Genomic DNA, 18,332 nt, shown 5'->3' with positions numbered 1-18,332 from the left:
CCTGGAGCTGCCCTGCCACAACAAATGTTGTTATTAGCAACCGTGATGATGTTTAGGTGCCTACCCTGTTTCCCCTGTTTTAAGATGTAGTCATAAAATAAGCCATAGCAGGATTTTTAAGCATTCAAGGAATATAAGCCATACCCCGAAAATAAGACATAGTGATAAAAATTAAATATAAGACGGTGTCTTATTTTCAGAGAAACACGGTACTAAAAAAATGATTGTTTAGTAAGGCTTTCCCAGAGGTGTAACTTCAGTCATTTATGTAAAATCACTTTTATATTTGATGAATTAGCTTGGTTGTTTCTAGAGTTGTGTGGCTGGTTTGATCACTTTTGAGTTTGTCACTAGAGCTTGTCTTATGTGCTTTATGTGTGAATCAGTCTATAAATTTAACCACATAGCAGCCAATAGGGTGGAGTGGAGCTGCCCTCCCCACACCAGTGTCACTGCAGTTTGCTTAGATGGACTGGGGCAGGACAGTGGCAAGCAGAAGCAATGCAGTGCTCCTGCTGCTGCTGCATCCAGAGCTTCAGGGCTTATTCACGCTTGCTTTTTGCCCCACTCTTTCCGGGCAGGTCTGCACTGAAAAGCTTTGTATTTGACCGCCCCCCAATTGTGGAGCTTTCCCTGTGAAAACCTGCTCTTTAAAGCTGAATCGGAGCAAATGTCAATCTACAGAAATCCTGAACTGACATTTGCTCTGATTCAGCTTTAAAGAGCAGGTTTTCACAGGGATGGCTCCAGGGCAAAAATCCCAACACCACTCGGACAGAGAGCTTTTTAAGCTGGAACGAGCGGGGCAATAGGTAAATGTGGTTAAGCCTTCAATCATATAGGCAACTTGTGCTCATCTAGGAATTATGTAGCAGTACCACAAGGGCAACACTATGGCTCCGCCCCACCACACTAGCCACTACTGGTAAAATATGGCAACCCCAAATGTATGATGCAATATCACTGCACTCCTGAGTGTTCCCACTCCAGTTCCAGGGAAGAGGTGCAAGGAAACTCAGAACACAATGATGTCACACGTCACACTTCTGTACTGCTAGATGTTTCTGGGGAAAAGAGAAGGAGAAGAGGTAAGGTTGCAGTATCTGGTGGTAGCTGTACAAACTCCATAACACCTGTCTCTTGCCTACAACCACTCTGCTTTCTATCCAGAATTCGGTAATGATTTTGGGAGTCTTCTTATTGATTTCAGCCAGTCTGATAGCAAGACTGTTTTCTCTTAAGGACAATCCAATTCGATAAACACTAAAAATAACACAAGCAAAGGGAGAAAAGAGCCTAAGCCTGCACTTTGAACCTTCCCAAGCAACTCTTTGAATCAAGCATACTGAATTATTTTGACATGTTGCACTGATACTAATCCTCATGTAAGTCATCAAATGGTCTGGTGCGAGGGCTTGGCTGGGCAAGAGTCCCAAAGCAATTCAGAGCTCATTAGCAGCACCATTATTTTAAAATGTCACCTTGATCTAAAAGCAAAGACAGATGTTACCATTAAAGTGTTTCAGTTAAAAACTATCTCCCTTCATGAAGCAGCTTGCAGAACAAAATGAGAAAAGATAGACGTCACCAATGAGAAAAGATGCAAGTTCTTGTTTGGAAATTGATAGGTATTCATAGCTGTAGGTGCCAAATAGTGAAAGAAACCCAAGAGCCACCCAGTTCAGGGATGGCCAGCTTGTTGGGTCTCTCTCCCCCCCCCCACAAGCTATTTCAACAGGCTTCTGTTTTAACATTGCCTTTTTGGCAATGACACCAACTGAGAGGCTTACCTGTGCCCACATTAATGTACTTTCAGCAAAGACTAGTTTAAAAATCTAAGAAGGAGCCCTGCTGGATCACACCATCTAGTTCAGCTTTTGTCATCACAGTAGCCAACCAGATGCCTATGAGAAGCCTGCAATGGGACATGAGCGTAATGCTCTCTTGCCATTTGTGAATCCTTGCAACTGGTGTCCAGAGGTATACTGCTACCAACAGTGGAGGTGGATTGCAGTCATCATGGCTAGTAGCCAATGGATAGTCTTGCACACTGCCTAGGCTTGCATACTGGGGAGGTCATTTCAGTGCTGCTAGCGCAGGGGTTTGACTTTACCTCCAGAGGCACACTCCATTGTCTCTTGAAACAGATGGATGCTGACCAAAAAAGTGGGCAGCGGGATAGAGAGGTGTTGCTTACCTGACCTTTTGATGGATGGTTCACTGCTGCTTTCCAGGAGAGAGACTGGGAGGCGCAAGGAAGCACAGTGATGCATTGTGGGGAGCAAAGCATTTGGCCCAAACTTACCTCATGCAATTTTTTTTCTTTCTTCACTGACACCTCATCAAATGTTTTCACACTGAGCGGCCGATTCTTGGGGTTAATACTGAAAACAAGGAGAATGAGAGATTCAGTCACAGACTTTTAGTTCTTTATTGTGTGGCGGAAAGATGAAACCAACAGCTGCATTTAGCTTTCAGGCACATGTGTACTGAATCGTTTTTGTTGAGCCACGGCACAATCACAACACAAGGAGAATGCTTGAGCTGGTCCCCAAAAACTTAGGACTCACCTGTACAGTTGCTGTGTGGCCTCAACAAAGTTGTTCTAGCACCTAGCCTCAGTTGCATGGAACATGGAAATAACAGTCACCAGCCCAAAAAATAGTTTGGAGGTAAAATTAGAAAGAAAGAAAAAAATCTCCACAGCCTACCCTCTCTCTTTCAGGTTTCTGTCATGCTCTAACGTGGCCAAAATTTACAAAAATAAAAATGCAGCTCCCTTCAATGAATGGATAGAAGATATGTACAAACTCACAACACATGAAAAAATTGCCTATAAACGTAGACTTGTCATGGACAAATTTAATGATATTTGGAATTCATTTCTATAAATGCTACAGTATATTAGATTAAATGTAGGTTAACTACAATACCAATCTTGTAATGTTTATAAGTTCTGTTTTTGTTTTGTATTGTACTGTATATGGGTGTTATCTTCCCCCCGTTTTCACTTTCCCTCCTTTTTTCACATTTTATTTTATCCTGTGCACTTAACAATTACATACACATTACTTTTTATCTTTCAGTAAGGAATATAAATATATTAATAAACAATCAAACAAAGGTGTCAAAAAACAGAACCCAGAACACGACTATGCAGTTAACATAGTCTATGAATACAGGAGAATGATACATTATGGAGGATGACACCTTTTGCTGAAATAGCCAGCAAATGGCAAGAGACCATTATGGAAGGGGCAAAAATGACCCCTCCAAAAAACCAAGTCAGCAGGGGAGAGGTGAGGCTCTACCATCCACTGTATTCCTGAAAATATCCCTTTATTGTCTCCTATATAAGGGTCAGGAGCCTCAGGCCTAATAGCCAAATGTGGTCTTCCAACTCTCTCTATTCTCTATTCCCTTAGGATTCTCCCCAGGCTGCACCTCTCACTAGTCTTGCTCTGGCCTAAAAATGTTCTCCATCTGTATCTTGCCATTTTTAGAAGAAGAACATTTTTTGCCAAGAGATGCATTGCTGTCCCCCTAACTCACAGCCATGTCCTCCTGCAATGAAGCTACTGCCTCTGCTTCCCTGTCATAATGATGCCTTTTTGCTGGTAAAGATAAATAGATGCTGTATTACGGTATCTATTTGCTGAGATTCCGCAGGTTACCCTGGACCTCTTACATATCCATCCCAGAACAGCAAACAAACCATTGGCTTTACCCTCCTGTTAGCAAAAGCTTAGAAACAGCAGCAGTCTTCTCCCAAACCCCAAAGAGAAAGACGAATCACTATGATTATTTTACAAAACCAATTTCCTTACTAAGCTTCCAGTGTACTCCAGCGATGAAAACCCTTCCTCACATTCTCTTCAAGGATGCTGATTTTGGGTTTGGAATCTCCATCTGGGCACAATGTAATGTTCAGTGGGATGTAGTCTTTCCCATCCTACATATTTCATAATCAAGAAGAAAATAAGGGAAACTAAGATTCATTTTTCTTACTTGGCTTCAGACATTAGTGACTGTCACATTCTGCTGAGTTGGTTTCTAGCAGGATCCCTATCCCAGAAACCCTCTGGAGTTTTGCTTCTTTCTTTCATTTTTCTATAAAACTACTGTGAATATATTGGCAATGCAGTAGCACGAAGGTTTAGGGCTTTTGACTGGCCTCTCGTCTCTTGAGGTGATCTAAGGATACCTAGTGAGCTGAGATTTAGTCTTGGGTTTCCCAGCTCAAAGCCTTGATCAGGAAGACAAAAATAACAAATTTGACACTCACTTTCAGTAGCTAAAAAGATCTGCTCATCTCTGTCATTTGGCATTTCCTATAACAATTTTCAAGGCAAATATTAGCAGAGCTGGAGCACCCTCTTGCACATTTTAATGTTATGCCCTCAGTTCTCCTTGATGGAAGATTTAAGAAGTTACCTTATATGGTGGTTCAGACCTAAATGATGCAGTATTCCATGTTTTATTGTTTTGCAATTTTTAACAACACCAAATAGTTGATCAATCCACTGATCATTTTGAATTTTGGAAGACTGATGGAAATGTTTATCTTCTTATGTCTGATACAAATAAGTTAATTATAGAAATGGTAGCTAAATTTATGCTAAGTGCAATGATGATACAAGTAAAAATATTTTCCAAATAAATGAAATCTTTTCCCAAAAAAACACACACACAACCCCTGTCCTGAGATATTTGATAATTCTGCAATTCTAATATTGGCATGTTTTATTGTGAAATCTGGATCAATAAAATGAGTGATGATCACTTATATATCTATTTAGGTAATTTATACATTGCCACATACTTTGAAAATGCCTCTAAGCTGTTTACAGCATTATAAAAAACAAAACAAAAATACAAAACATATATTGAAATGTTCACATTGTAAAGCAGCACAGAAGAATTAGATAACATCCTCCCAAACATCATTATATAAATCTAAAATAACTAACATAGTAACTACTAAAAGATCAAAATACGGAAATACAGCACATACACCTGGTCCACTATATCATCATCTCTTGTGCCCCTTTTCAATGTGCTAGTTTCGTTGAGTATTCTTTACATAGCCATACCCATACCCTCCAAGGAGCTCCAAGGGGGTCAAAATAAAGGAGCTAGACCAGGCTTTGCCAACTAGGTGTCCCTCGACGGTTTTTGACAACAGCTCTCATCAGCCCCAGCCAGGGCACAAGGCTGATGGGAATTCCGGTCAAAAACATCTGGAGGGCACCAGGATGGTGGAGGCTGTGTCAGGTGAGCTTCCCAGAAGACGTGTCTCAGGATATCTGCACATCAATGTTGCTACATTTTCTTCTAAGGAGCTCAAGGTGTGGCACATAGTTCTCCCCCTCATTTAATCCCCACAACAACCCTGTGAGGTAGGCTAGGCTGAGCGGCAGCAACAGGCCCAAGATCTCTATTTAGTTTCAGTTTCTGTTTGATTATGTATTTTGTGTTCTCATTTTGTATTTTTATGTTGTGAAGCTTTCTGTGTTCTTTGGATGAAGGGTGGTATGCAAATTTAATAAATAATAGCAATAATAATGGCTCAGCGGGGATTTGAACCCTGGTCCACCCAAGTCCTAGTTTGGCCCTCTAACCACTACACCACCCCACAAAGACCCTTTTCAATTCTGCCACCCCCCTCTTCACCTACTTTTATTTTTCTTGTCCCTTAACATCGTCTTTTCTTTCTTGTTCTCCTTGGCTATGTTTGGAATACACAAATTATACTCCCCACCCCCACATGGCAAACTAGGTCTCCATCAACTGAGCTTCACTGATTTGTTTCGCCAAGTGAAAAGGGAGAACTGAAAACCAAGATACTGAAGGTTACATAACAGCTCTGCTCTAAAAGCAGAAATAAAAGGTTGATCAAGCTATTGTGAAACAGGCAATTATGTAATTGCCTTTGTGGGACACAAAGCCTTTTATGTTAAAGCCCTTGAAAGCAATGATGAGTTTAGGACACCGGATATATGTCTGTGTCCAAGCTACACAGCTAAGGAGAAACAAGGTAGTCACTTTCTGGATGCTGAAAACTAATTACAAATATGCATATTGTTTATCTAGGGAGACAAATTAGGCTTTCAATGATTGGACATGTTTTTTTTTTTTTTTGCTGGTCATGCATGGCTACAACTGAATCTGTGAGCATGAGATACATTGTGCCCATTCAACATTTGCTCTGTATTTTCCGCTATGATGCAACCTTTAACAAACTTGTTTAACGTAAGGTCTAGAATTTCAGCAAAAGCACACAAGCTCTGAACACATTGATTCAACTTGAAACAAGATAGATTTCCCTGAACTTTACCTGTTGAACGTTTGCCTGGAGCAAGTCTCCTAAACGTTCCACAAGTTCGGAGAAGTTGGGCCTCTTTGTCGGGACTCCATGCCAGCAATCCAGCATGGTCTTGTAGCTACAAGAAAAAAAGAATTGAGCTTTAAACATTAACAGTTCTTATTCACTTGTGATGTTATCTTTTCTCTTCATGTCATCATCTGAAAGCTGGTATAACGGCTTGTCCAGACTTCCTTTTATGCCATGCTTTCAAGGTGTGTCCGAGCATGTTGTTTTTGGGGTTTTTTTTTTTGGTTCTGCTGCTTTCCCCAGATTGCAGACCTGGGTGATGCTTTCCTAGAGCAGATAACCAAACATTCAAAAAGGAGTGGTACAGTAGTACTGTAATGGGAGACCTCAACTACCCAAATATCTTTTGGATGACAGGTCCAATGATATTACACTGGCCGTGGCAAAGTTTCTTCCGGAAGTTAAAAGAAACAAAGATCATCATGTCTCTTTTGTGGTTGTCTGTCTTAACTGTATTTTGTTCTGAAATTGTTCTATGGGTCTTTGGACCGCAATTAAAGATTTATTTATCTGTTGGAACTCAAACTCTGCCAAAAATGTAAAGTCCAACAAATTCCTCAATTGTTTCCATGACAATTTCATTTCCTAGAACGTGGAAGAAGCAACAAATGGGGAAATCTATCTTGGATCTGGTCCTCACCAACAGGGAGGAACAGATCAACAAAGTGGAAGTACAGGGAATCTTGGGAGGAAGTGATCATGTCCTCTTGGGTTTCATAATACAGAGACAATGGAAAGCTGAGTGTAGTCAGATACACACTATGGACTATAAGAAGGCCAATTTCATAAAGCTGAAGTTGCTACTGGGTTAGATACTATGATCAGAAATATTCAAGGAGAAAGGAGTCCAAGATGGATGCTAATTTCTTAAAGGTGAAATACTGAAGACACAAAAGCAGACAATTCTAAGAAAGAAAAAGTGGGAGGCATCTAAAGAAACCAGTATAATTGCATAAGGAGCTCACAGATGAGTGGAGATTTAAGAAGGGCATGTCAAGGGAATGGATAAATGGAAAAGCACGAAAGGAAGCGTATACATGAGTAGCCAACACTTGCAGGCAGAAGTTCAGGCAGGCTAAAGTGCAGAATGAAATCAGGTTTGCAAGAGAGGTTAAAAAATAAATAAAAAAGGTTTCTTTGGCTATGTTTGAAGTGAGAGGAAGAATAAGCAAGTAGTAGGTCCTCTGGATGGAGAAGAGGGAGAAATGCTATTGGGGGACAGAGAGAAGCTGGAGCAGCTCAGCACCTCCTTTGCCTCTTTTGTCACTTCCAGAAAAGCACTTCCCAACCTGATGATAACAAAATCAATGATGCAAGGAGGGAGCTGCAGCCGAAGATAGGAAAAGAAGTGGTAAGGGAACACCTAGCTACTTTGAATGAATTCAGATCTCCAGGGCCTGATGAGCTTCACTCAAGGTACTAATGGAGCATGCAGATGTAATCTCAGAGCCTCTGGCTATAATCTTTGAGAATAGCTGGAGAACAGATGAGGTCCCTATGAGCAAATGTCACCCACATCTTCAAAAAGAAAGTTTAGTAATAAGGTATATACTTTTCATGCAGAAGGAACCAGGTTCGATCTCTGTCATCTTCCATAGGCTGCCTCCTTCTTCCCTGTGCTGGGCACTGTCACTGGAGGGAGCTGAGGCAGTTTCACCCCACTGCCTTGCAGGGCTGGGGCTGAATGCTGCTCCTTCCTTTTCAACATCAGTATGTTTAGGTGGTGATACATCACAATGTTGAAAAGCTGATATCACCCAGCCCTAGTCATGACTGCCCACATTCTAGAAAGCTGAACCACTGAAAGGTAAGCTGACATCTTGGTATTTATGAGAGAAGACTGGTTATTACATTCTTTCCTTTTTATCACTCTTAAAAGCCAAATGCTTGTATGAATTGGTCCTAAGGTCATACAAATGAATGAATGAACACATCTTCCCAGTTTCATAGTAAATTACAGTACTTTTACATGGTATAACTGTGTCCACATAAATGTTTTTAATGAAAAAAAATCCCACTTGTCCATTTAAAAGCAACTTGCATACCACTTGCTTTTTAGAACTTCTAAGGGAGGAGCCCCCTCCCCAATGGTAAAGAATAGATATAATTTCCTAACCACTGCTTTTGGACTAGGTGTTGGGTGAAACAGCTGTTCAGAGTACATTACCCAGCCAGAAGCTCTGGAAGGCAAAAATCCACACAGTACTTGAAGAAGAAGGGAGAGGGTAAGGCAGGCACACTAAACATTCCAGAAGGAAGAGGAACAAAGAGGCACATATGCTGAAGCACATTAATACATAATGGTGTCCATTAGCAAAATTGCTAATTGATAGATATGATTCATGCATTTCATCTCCTACACGGTCAATATATCAGTACACAAGAGTGACCAAGAAAGACATGTGAATCACAATGGGGGGGATTAGAAGTCATGTTGGAATTTGTGACGTGTGAACTCAATCTCTTTTTTTTAAATTGAGTGTTGATCGTTTTGTTGATTGTTGTGTATTGTATTGTTTTGTACTTTTTAAAATAAAAAAACCAAAATAGCACTTAAAAAGAAAAAAAAGAAAAAGACATGTGAGATGAAATTACATTTCTGGAGTTGAATATTCTGGTGATCTCATCCTTGTCCCTTCCTTGAGGCGTCGACAGAAGTCCTCATCAATCTGCACACCTGGATATGGTGTTGCCCCTGTAGACACAAACACAGAGACACAGAGACAGTTAATGTTCTGTCAGATGCCTTAAGCAGAGCCTGCATCTCCTGCAAGAAGGATAACCCTTCCTTGATGCAACACCATCTAGCCTCCCTACAAAGAAATCAGAATGGATGCTAACTAAATAGCCAACATGGACCAATCACCTTAGGAACAGATCATGAAGAAAGCTCAATAAATTGGTCATCTGGAAGCACCCTGAAACGGAAACCTACACTTATCATTATGGCTCAGAATTATTGAAAGACAAATTATTTTTAAGCTGTCTAAGCTGGTTGGCACTGAATTGCAGAAAACGGAGCTAAGGTAAGGAGATTTGTCACCTACATACTATTATGTATAGAAAGGATGGGCTCATAAGTGGGACCAGCCAAAATCCCATTGTCCAGATGGATTTTCACTGAAAATCTATGGCCTGGGACTAGGTAAAGAAATGTCGTGAGGTGGTTGCCTGGAGGTGATTCAGTTCCTCTTAGTTAGTTATGCATAGATGCGAAGTCAATGCAGACATCCCCTTGCAGCGACGAAGCAAAACTATTGTGCAACTCGCTCAAGAGCAAAAGTTTAAGGCAAGATAGGCTCAAGCTCTTGTTTCATGAACGGCTGATGGGATAACAAGAAATGTGAAATGTACTGGATAGAAAATGTCTAGAGAGACAAGCCACCTCAGCCCGCTGCTTGCACCTTGTTCTCTTTTGAAGACCCTGTAGGAGCCTTGCCTCCAGTAATGACAGCTGAACTAATATGACAAGGAAACTGAAAAGAACACAAATAAATCACCCTGACTAATACAACTGTCAGGGCAAAGAAAGTAAGTGCGCAATGGAGCTGAGCAGCTCTCTAATAGACCTTGATTTCCTCAGAGCGGGGTGGGGGTAAGGAAGTATATTCCACTTCAGAATTGCAAAAGTGTTGGGAAAAACATGACTGTCTTCAACTATGCTTCAGGTTAGCCATATTGATTTGTATGCTGTTGGTGGATTTTTGTCATTGTCTTGTTGGGCTGTGTATGTGATAAAAGGGAACCATACAGGGGTGAAGCCGTCTTCTTCTATTTGTCCCCGTGTCAGTTTCAACTTATTGATTAATTTTTCTAATAAGGCTGTTTCCCATACTGTTTGGTACCATTGGTCCATGTTTACTTCTGACAGGTCTTTCCAGTGTCTGGTTATGGTGTTTCTGGTTGCTGAGACTAAGTGGGTTATGAGTTTTTTGTGATGCAGGTGGGGATTATTCCAAAACACTCACCCACCCCACTCACACACAAAACAAAGACCACCACAGCCAACCACAAAGGAACAACCATATCCTAGGTCAACCCCAACACCTCTCATCACCAAAGGAACACAAGTGAACAGCAGAGAACCTACACAAGCGACGCTGACAAAACCACCCACATACATTAAGCAAAATAGAAAGATAGTCACCCGACCCCACCCACCCTCCCCCATCTACCTCTTTCCCCCTTTTCTTCCCAATGTCTCAACAAATGAAACTGATTTGCAAAATCAGACATTGCACATATCTTTGAAAACCAAGAAAACCTTTAATAAAAAAAACAAAAAATCTAGGCTTCAGGTTTTATCTCCCTTTTTGTTTTGTTTTTACAGGATGCCTATAAAACTCCTGGCTTGAGACAGCCTGAAGGCAGAAAATGAAGGTAAAGCAGGCCTTCTTCCTCCCCATTCATTCATTCTTGCATATGTACATTTTATTACATTTACATCCTGCTTTTCTTCAGCTTTGGAACTCAAGGAAGCCTAAATGTGGTTCTTAGTTTGTGTCCTCCATTCAGGCACTGACCAAACCTTGACCTGCTTAGCCTCAGGTGCCTTAAGATACTATTTGACTATAACATCTACAGGACAAAAGAGCAAAAGAACCCACCACTGGATCAGGAACGAGGAGGATACATCTAGCTCACCATACTGTTTCCCACAGAGGTCCAACCCAGTGCTCCCAAAGCCACCCCTGATCCTGAAGCTTACCTGTCTACTGCATGTGAAAAAACATGCTTTGGGGATTTGGAACTAGACAAAATATCTGTGCTGTATGTAGTTATTGCTAATTCATACATTCCTTCTGACATGTCAGGAAGTGAACCTGAAGCAACCCCTTGGGCTGTCACTGCACACCTGGTAAATCTTAAGTCCATCCCAAATCAAACAGCAACCAGGATTGCCCCAACCCTTTGATTACATTGCATTATAAAATGTTAACCAACTACTTGCCAACTTTTCAAACAATTTATTGATCGCTTAAATGTATATTATAACTGCTTCTTCAAATGCTGGAGGGGCGTTAAAATAACTCAGTGTTTCAGAAAACAACAGATAATGTTCCGTGTGTGGGTTCCCTGTTCAACAGCTTTCCCTGGAATCATGCCTCCTGAAAGCTTGAGTTATTATAAAAGTTAATAGAAGAATTAATTCCACTCTAACTCTGTAAGCTTCCCAATTCCTTCATTTCCCAGAGGGCTGTGGGATGTAACGTTCCTTTCATAATCTGGCCTCCCTGAAGCCTGAAAAATCATTTGGAAGAACATGTAATCCGGTTTTAACATAGGAGATTTAAAGGAATCTGAATGGGAGTCCAAGTTTTGAAGAATCTCTGTACACTTTACATTCCATGCTCAATTTCCTGTTTTTGTCTATCTCTGGCCTGACAGCTTTCACTGGATGCTTGGGAGCAAAGTAAGTAATGCAGGAACAAGGAGGAATGAATGAGAACCCAGGCCAGAGAACAACTGTTCCTTAAAGCTGTTTGGATAACCTGGGGGTTGTCGCTTTTCCAATTGCTAAGGAGTCTTATATGAAAACAATGTTGACAGAAGTTGGGAAATCCCTTTTGGGTGTATAAGAATATTTAAAATATGAATGTAATCAAACATAGAGGATATAAATAATATATCCTTAGGGTTTGGTGCTCCTTTGCACTTCCTCCTTTCCTCTTTGACTACCTCCAACTCCACATTCCGTTTATCAGTTTTAATCATAGTTCATTGTCACGTCTGCACTACTTAATAAATGCTATGCCAAACCTTCAAATGGTCTTTATTTTGACAGCTTGAGGGGCAGCAGGCACAAAGCATAGCTGTCTCAGGAAAAAGTGATATGTGTGTGTAGAAGTGATGCCTTTTACTATCTGAATTTTTTATTTTAATATAGGCAGTGGAGTGGAGGAGCCCTGTAAAAGTGCGAATTTTGGAAGCCCAAATATGCCCTGTAACAAAGGCAAACAAGCCTTCATGTTCTGATTCTTAATGATCTGTAAAAAAAATTTTCTGTAAGTGAGTTCCATCACTGACACAGCTCCTCAATTAAATATTTATTGCATGAACTGTAGATAGGAGAGCGCCAAAACCCAGAAACGCCTGGCTGATCTTTATCAACACATTGCTTTGGAAGAAAAATTTGCTTTTCAACTGCAGCCACAGAGAAATGGGACTCTAATCCTGAGTCACACAACAAGGTAATCAGAAATTGTGCTGTGACCAGAATGCAACCCAGTGCTGATAGAGCAACCCATTGTCTTAATGGAGCAGTTTGGGTTGGCAGTAGGGATGCCCGAATCCGTCATTTTTAGTCCCCCCCCCATTACTCATTTTTCCAGGCTTAGTTTCTGTTCTCCACATTTCCACATCTGTTTGTAATCTTTTTATATATAAAAGAAGCCCCATGAAAATTCAGTGATTTTCTCCTAATATACACATTTCTGTATGCAACTTTCCCTCATGCACATATTTTTGCAAAATGTTTTCCCCCAGCATAGTTTAGTTTTGTATGTAATTTTCACTATATGCATTTTAATGCACACTTTGCCGTCATACAGTAATTGTCATATGCAATCCGTTCCAGAAGACCATTCAACTTCTGAAATGTTCGACAACTGAGACCTAATTGGCAGTCGGCACATTCCTTTTAAAAAATGGAGAAACGCGCCTTGGAAGCCGTTTGATTCACTTCCAGGTTGTTGGCGTTTGGGTTCCGAATTGTTCGGCTTCCAAAGTGTTCAACAACCAAGGTTCCACTGTATATACATTTCAGTACACATTACTTGGCTAGATAACTGCATTGCAAAATTCAGAGTGTGAATTTTGATGATTGGCCGAGTGTTCATTGTGTATCACTTTGGAAACTGCAAATGAGGTAGGTTTGCCTTTAAGTGCAAATAGATTCAAATTTCTCCCTCATCCCTCGTACAGAGAACAAACTTTCTTAAAATCAAAGCAATTCCTCCAACTTAAAGAGCCTGTTGGAGATAACTGTATCTGCACTGCATGTTATCTTTTTATTAAAGCTTGTATAATAAAAGGTTTTGCCAGTTAACAATGGTGTGCCTGAATACATTTCTAGCATAAATGTAAATCAGATTCCTAAACTACATCTTTCACCTCCAGGCTATTTTGTTGGTCCCTTGTATATGTCCAAATCAGTGCTGCTGAGGTGTGATGTGTGCTGGCTGAGTCACCCAAATGGTATGTTTGGAGATGGAGAGGGCTTCTATGTGCTCTAATGCCATGTTTTTGGAACATTAATTCAAAGTCTTGTTTGCTGAGGATTCAGGTGCATGTTTGACAGCAGATATTCAGTTCAACTAGGGCAGGAGCAGCCAATGCTATGTCCTATAAAATCCTGGCCATGCCCAGAAGTAGCCAAATCCTGTACCCAGATATTGTTGGACCTGTCATGTGTAGACTGTGTGAGCACACTAGAAAACTTTCCATTGTGCAGAAGTTCCACAACAGTTCAACTGATGTGGAAAGCTTTTACTGCCTCTAATGCATTACTGAGAAAAGTGTGAAACCTTCTTTCCCTCCATCCTCTGAAAAGAGAAGCACCAGTGTGCTAGATTTAATCTACAGTGATTTGTGGGGCACTGTCATACAGTGGTTCAGCTCCTTCCTCCTGGGCCGTGTTCAGAAAGTGGTGGTGGGGGATGAGTGTTCAGACCCCTGGGCTCTCACTTGTGGGGTGCCTAGGGTTCTGTCCTCTCCCCCATGCTTTTTAACATCAACATGCAGCCGCTTGGAGAGATCATCAGGGGGTTTGGGCTGGGTGTTCATCAGTATGCGGATGATACCCAGCTCTACCTCTCTTTCAAATCAGAACCAGTGAAGGCGGTGAAGGTCCTATGTGAGTGCTTGGAGGAGGTTGGAGGATGGATGGCGGCTAACAGATTGAGGTTGAATCCCGACAAGACAGAAGTACTGTTCGTGGGGGACAGGAGGCGGGCAGGTGTGGAGGACTCCCTGGTCCTGAATGGGGTAACTGTGCCCTTGAAGGACCAGGTGCGCAGCCTGGGAGTCATTTTGGACTCACAGCTGTCCATGGAGGCGCAGGTCAATTCTGTGTCCAGGGCAGCTGTTTATCAGCTCCATCTGGTACGCAGGCTGAGACCCTACTTGCCTGCGGACTGTCTCGCCAGAGTGGTGCATGCTCTAGTTATCTCTCGCTTGGACTACTGCAATGCGCTCTACGTGGGGCTACCTTTGAAGGTGACCCGGAAACTACAACTAACCCAGAATGCGGCAGCTAGACTGGTGACTGGGAGCGGCTGCCGAGACCACATAACACTGGTCCTGAAAGACCTACATTGGCTCCCAGTACCTTTCCGAGCACAATTCAAAGTGTTGGTGCTGACCTTTAAAGCCCTAAATGGCCTCGGTCCAGTATACCCGAAGGAGCGTCTCCTCCCCCATCGTTCTGCCCGGACACTGAGGTCCAGCGCCGAGGGCCTTCTGGCGGTTCCCTCGCTACGAGAAGTAGTTCCACCCTGTGGAATGCCCTCCCACCAAAGGTCAAAGAGAACAACAACTACCAGACCTTTAGAAGGCATCTCAAGGCAGCCCTGCTTAGGGAAGCTTTTAATGTTTGATGGATTTCTCTATTTTAATATTTTGTTGGAAGCCGCCCAGAGTGGCTGGGGAAACCCGGCCAGATGGGTGGGTTATAAATAATATATTATTATTATTAATTATTATTATTATTATTTGGTCCACTCAATGTTCCATTCCCAGAGAAAAATAAGTACATATTAATTATTTGGGACAATTTCTCAAGGTACTGTGTTGTATACTTTCTAAAGGAGAAAAGTGTAACAGTGAAGATGTTCACCATGGTGAGCAATATGTTTCCATGGAAGAGTACCTAACATGTCACACATAGGTGTATTTGGCTGTATTGCCTGTGCTTATCAGAGCCTATCAGAAGACTCCCTGGAAAAGACCCTGATGCTGGGAAAGATTGAGGGCACAAGGAGAAGGGGACAACAGAGGACAAGATGGTTGGACAGTGATTCTTGAAGCTACCAACATGAGTCTGACCAAACTGTGGGAGACAGTGGAAGGCAGGAGTGCCTGGCGTGCTATGGTCCATGGGGTCACGAAGAGTCGGACATGACTAAACGGCTAAATAACAACATCAGAGCCATACTGAGGGTCCCTTGTGCCCTTGGCATGGAGCAAGAAGCTGTTGTGGCAGCTCCCTTCCCTGCAAAAAAATCACTTCACCCCAATAGCCACAGTAGAAATTACTACATTTTACATGACCCAAGTACTGAAAGCTTAAGGAATGAGGGACAGGCAAGGAGGAAGACTGAAAAAATCCAGCTGTATAGTTTCTCATTCCAGGCTGTAGCAGCTTGTTCTGAGCCATCAAGCCCCTTCTGAAATTTGCATACTAAGGTAGATGTGCTTCCTTTGGTTTGATCAAACCTTTAGGCTGTTCCATATAAATCTCTTCTGAGATCTGGCCATGCAAAAATGTGGCTTTAATGCTTCACCTCCATTTGTTTAGAAACTGTGATGCTCAAAAGCAGGCTAGCATACACCCCCACCACCCTAATGCCATGTCAGATGCCAGATGTTTTAGACTACAACTCCTATCAGGAAGTCTGGAAGTTGTAGCCCAAAACATTTGGTGGGCACCAAGTTGAGGGAAAGCTGAATATTGTAACTAAGTCTAAGCTGAGAAATAGAAACTGGCATTCTTTTCCAAGAGCCACAGCCTGATGAAGCATTTGGACAAAAATAACTGCTTTGTTGTTATTCAGATTCTTTCTAATGGATCAGCCTGAATACTTGCAATTGTAGATTGTTATTCATGAAACTCTCTGCAGACTAATTTAGTTTTCCTGCTCTCTACTCAAAATGCCTCAGGTTTGTTCCACTGCATACTGGGATAAAGAAGCAACAATCCACATCCCTTTCAAAAAATGTAAGCCATTTGATCTAGGGATTACCAAAATCTATCAATTTCAGTTTCTCTTACTTTCTCATTTGTCCACTCTTCAGTTCAGTTCTCCACATTTCCACACCAGTTTCTGAATTTTTAAATCAACAAGTTGCCATGAAAATTAAGCAGCAATTTAGGGTGAATTTCTCCTAATATACACCATTTTTGCATTCAAATTTGCCTAATTCATTAATTTTTGCAAATCAACATTTAGTGATATCTGTATTCTTATGCACACTTGTTCTTAGTATATGCATGTTTTCACACATTACTTGGCAGGTGAACTGCATTGCAAAATTGAGAGAAGTGCAAATTTCAAGCGTGGTTGTGTTTTGGTTTGCGTATTGCACTGGCAAGTGTGAATTTGGTTGGTTTGCCATTAAATGAAAACTAAATCAAATTCTCTCCTCACCCCATCCTTACTTCTGCCTTTCCAGAAAGCCTTACCCCTTAAAAATGCACATGGGCATGAATGGAGAATGAATAATCATTCTAAACATTCTGAGGCTTGCATGAGTGGCACAGTCAGGGGGGAAAACCCATCTCTTTCTCCTTCTGGCAAAAGAACATGCAAAGTCCGGCATAACTGCCTGCATTTCTGTGACAGTGGCTTCAGCCAACCTGTGGGCCCTGTGGGTGTTTTGTTTTTCAGCCAGTCAGCATTTTGTAAAGAATTCTTCTAGGATCAAATATCTGCAGCATTCATTCTCTCCCCCCTCCTTGTTGTGGGAGTTCTTATATTGCTAGTGGTGGGTAGCTGAGCCATCTGGGGCAGGAGCCGCAGCAAGCAACGTTTTGAGCTGTGTGGTCTCTGAGTTGAACCCGCTCGGCCTGTGGGAAAATACCATTTGACAGGAAGGTTTTCTGGTCCATCAAAATAGCTTTAATCCACAGAAGCCACGATTAAGAGTTTTCCACAAAGTCTCCTGGTTTGAACTGCTGCAAATGTCAATTCCAGCTTTGAAAGCATTTGTTGTGGGCCAAAATGTCTATCAGCCACATCAAGATCCATCTGAAATCAACCTCTGGCTTAAGAAGAGTGTATAATCAACAATCAGCTTTTTTTAAAAAAGGGTTTTGGCTTCAAACCATTTCAGAGCAAAGCTACTCACTGAGCCCTCACAGCCTGCCTCACGGAAAATAGGAAAGCTGCATCATATCACCTCAGACCACTTATCCATCAAGCTCTGTATGGCATATTCTGACCGGCAGAAATTCTCCAGGGTCAGGAAGGGCTCTTGCCCATCAGCTGCTCACACTTCTGCTTATGCCCTGCCTAGAAAGCACATGTCTGTGCTGTTTTCCCCTTGGCCCGCTCCTTTCCAAAGGAAAACTTGCTCTTTGGCAATAGATTGGAATAGATCCAGGAAAACCCAAATGGCTGTTTGCTCCAACTGAGAGCTAAAGAGCTGCTTTCCCCAGGAGAAAGCACCGGGATGAGAGTGGAAGTGTGGATAAGCCCAAACCTCAACTATATGGGGCAAAGCATTGGTGCTGACCTTTAAAGCTCCACCTGAAGGTGCATCTCCACCATCCTTCAAGCCTGGACACTGAGGTCCAGCTCTGAGGGCCTTCTCTGAGGGGTTCCCTCATTGAGAAAAGTGAGATTATAGAAAACCAGGCAGAGGGTCTGCTTGGTAGTGGCTCCTGCCCTGTGGAACACTCTCCCATCAATGCCAAGGAAAAAAACAGTTATCTGACTTTTAGAAGACATCTGAAGGCAGCCCTGCATAGAGATGTTTTTAATGTTTGATGTTTTATTATGCTTTTATATTTGTTGGAAGCTGCCCAGAGTAGCTGGGGACCCAGTCAGATGGACAGCATATAAATAATTTCATGATGATGATGATCCCTTCTGAGAACCTACCCATAGAAATGTTTGGCTGCAGCAACTTTGACTTGTTACTGAGGTGCTCAGCTTTGCTTTCACTTTACAGCTACATATCCCCGAGCACCGTGACTCCTAAATATTTGCTCTGTATG

General features: G+C 41.9%; 1 protein-coding gene and 1 long non-coding RNA gene across 4 annotated transcripts in view; one reads left to right on the top strand and one right to left on the bottom strand.

Annotated features, from left to right (window-relative positions):
* The window catches only part of LOC148686600 (uncharacterized), a 93,271-nt gene extending 82,162 nt beyond the window's left edge, over positions 1-11,109 (top strand). The window contains exon 3 of the long non-coding RNA XR_015948675.1: positions 10,725-11,109. This is a non-coding gene — a long non-coding RNA (uncharacterized LOC148686600). The remainder of the gene's footprint in view (positions 1-10,724) is intronic.
* LOC118084151 (vascular endothelial growth factor receptor kdr-like) overlaps positions 1-18,332 on the bottom strand; it is a 198,883-nt gene that overhangs the window by 22,267 nt on the left and 158,284 nt on the right. For all 3 annotated transcript variants that reach the window (XM_035113499.3, XM_035113500.3, XM_088664660.1), the window contains 4 exons: positions 8,990-9,089; positions 6,338-6,443; positions 3,828-3,952; positions 2,306-2,384 (listed from right to left, as the gene is read on the bottom strand). In XM_035113499.3, the coding sequence (XP_034969390.1) occupies positions 2,306-2,384; positions 3,828-3,952; positions 6,338-6,443; positions 8,990-9,089 (410 nt within the window). The remainder of the gene's footprint in view (positions 1-2,305; positions 2,385-3,827; positions 3,953-6,337; positions 6,444-8,989; positions 9,090-18,332) is intronic.

This window comes from Zootoca vivipara, chromosome Z2 (assembly GCF_965207765.1).
Source record: "Zootoca vivipara chromosome Z2, rZooViv2.hap1.1, whole genome shotgun sequence".
Lineage (NCBI taxonomy): Eukaryota > Metazoa > Chordata > Lepidosauria > Squamata > Lacertidae > Zootoca > Zootoca vivipara.
The sequence above is the reverse complement of the archived record's forward strand: the minus strand, read 5'-3'. Positions and strand labels throughout refer to the sequence as shown.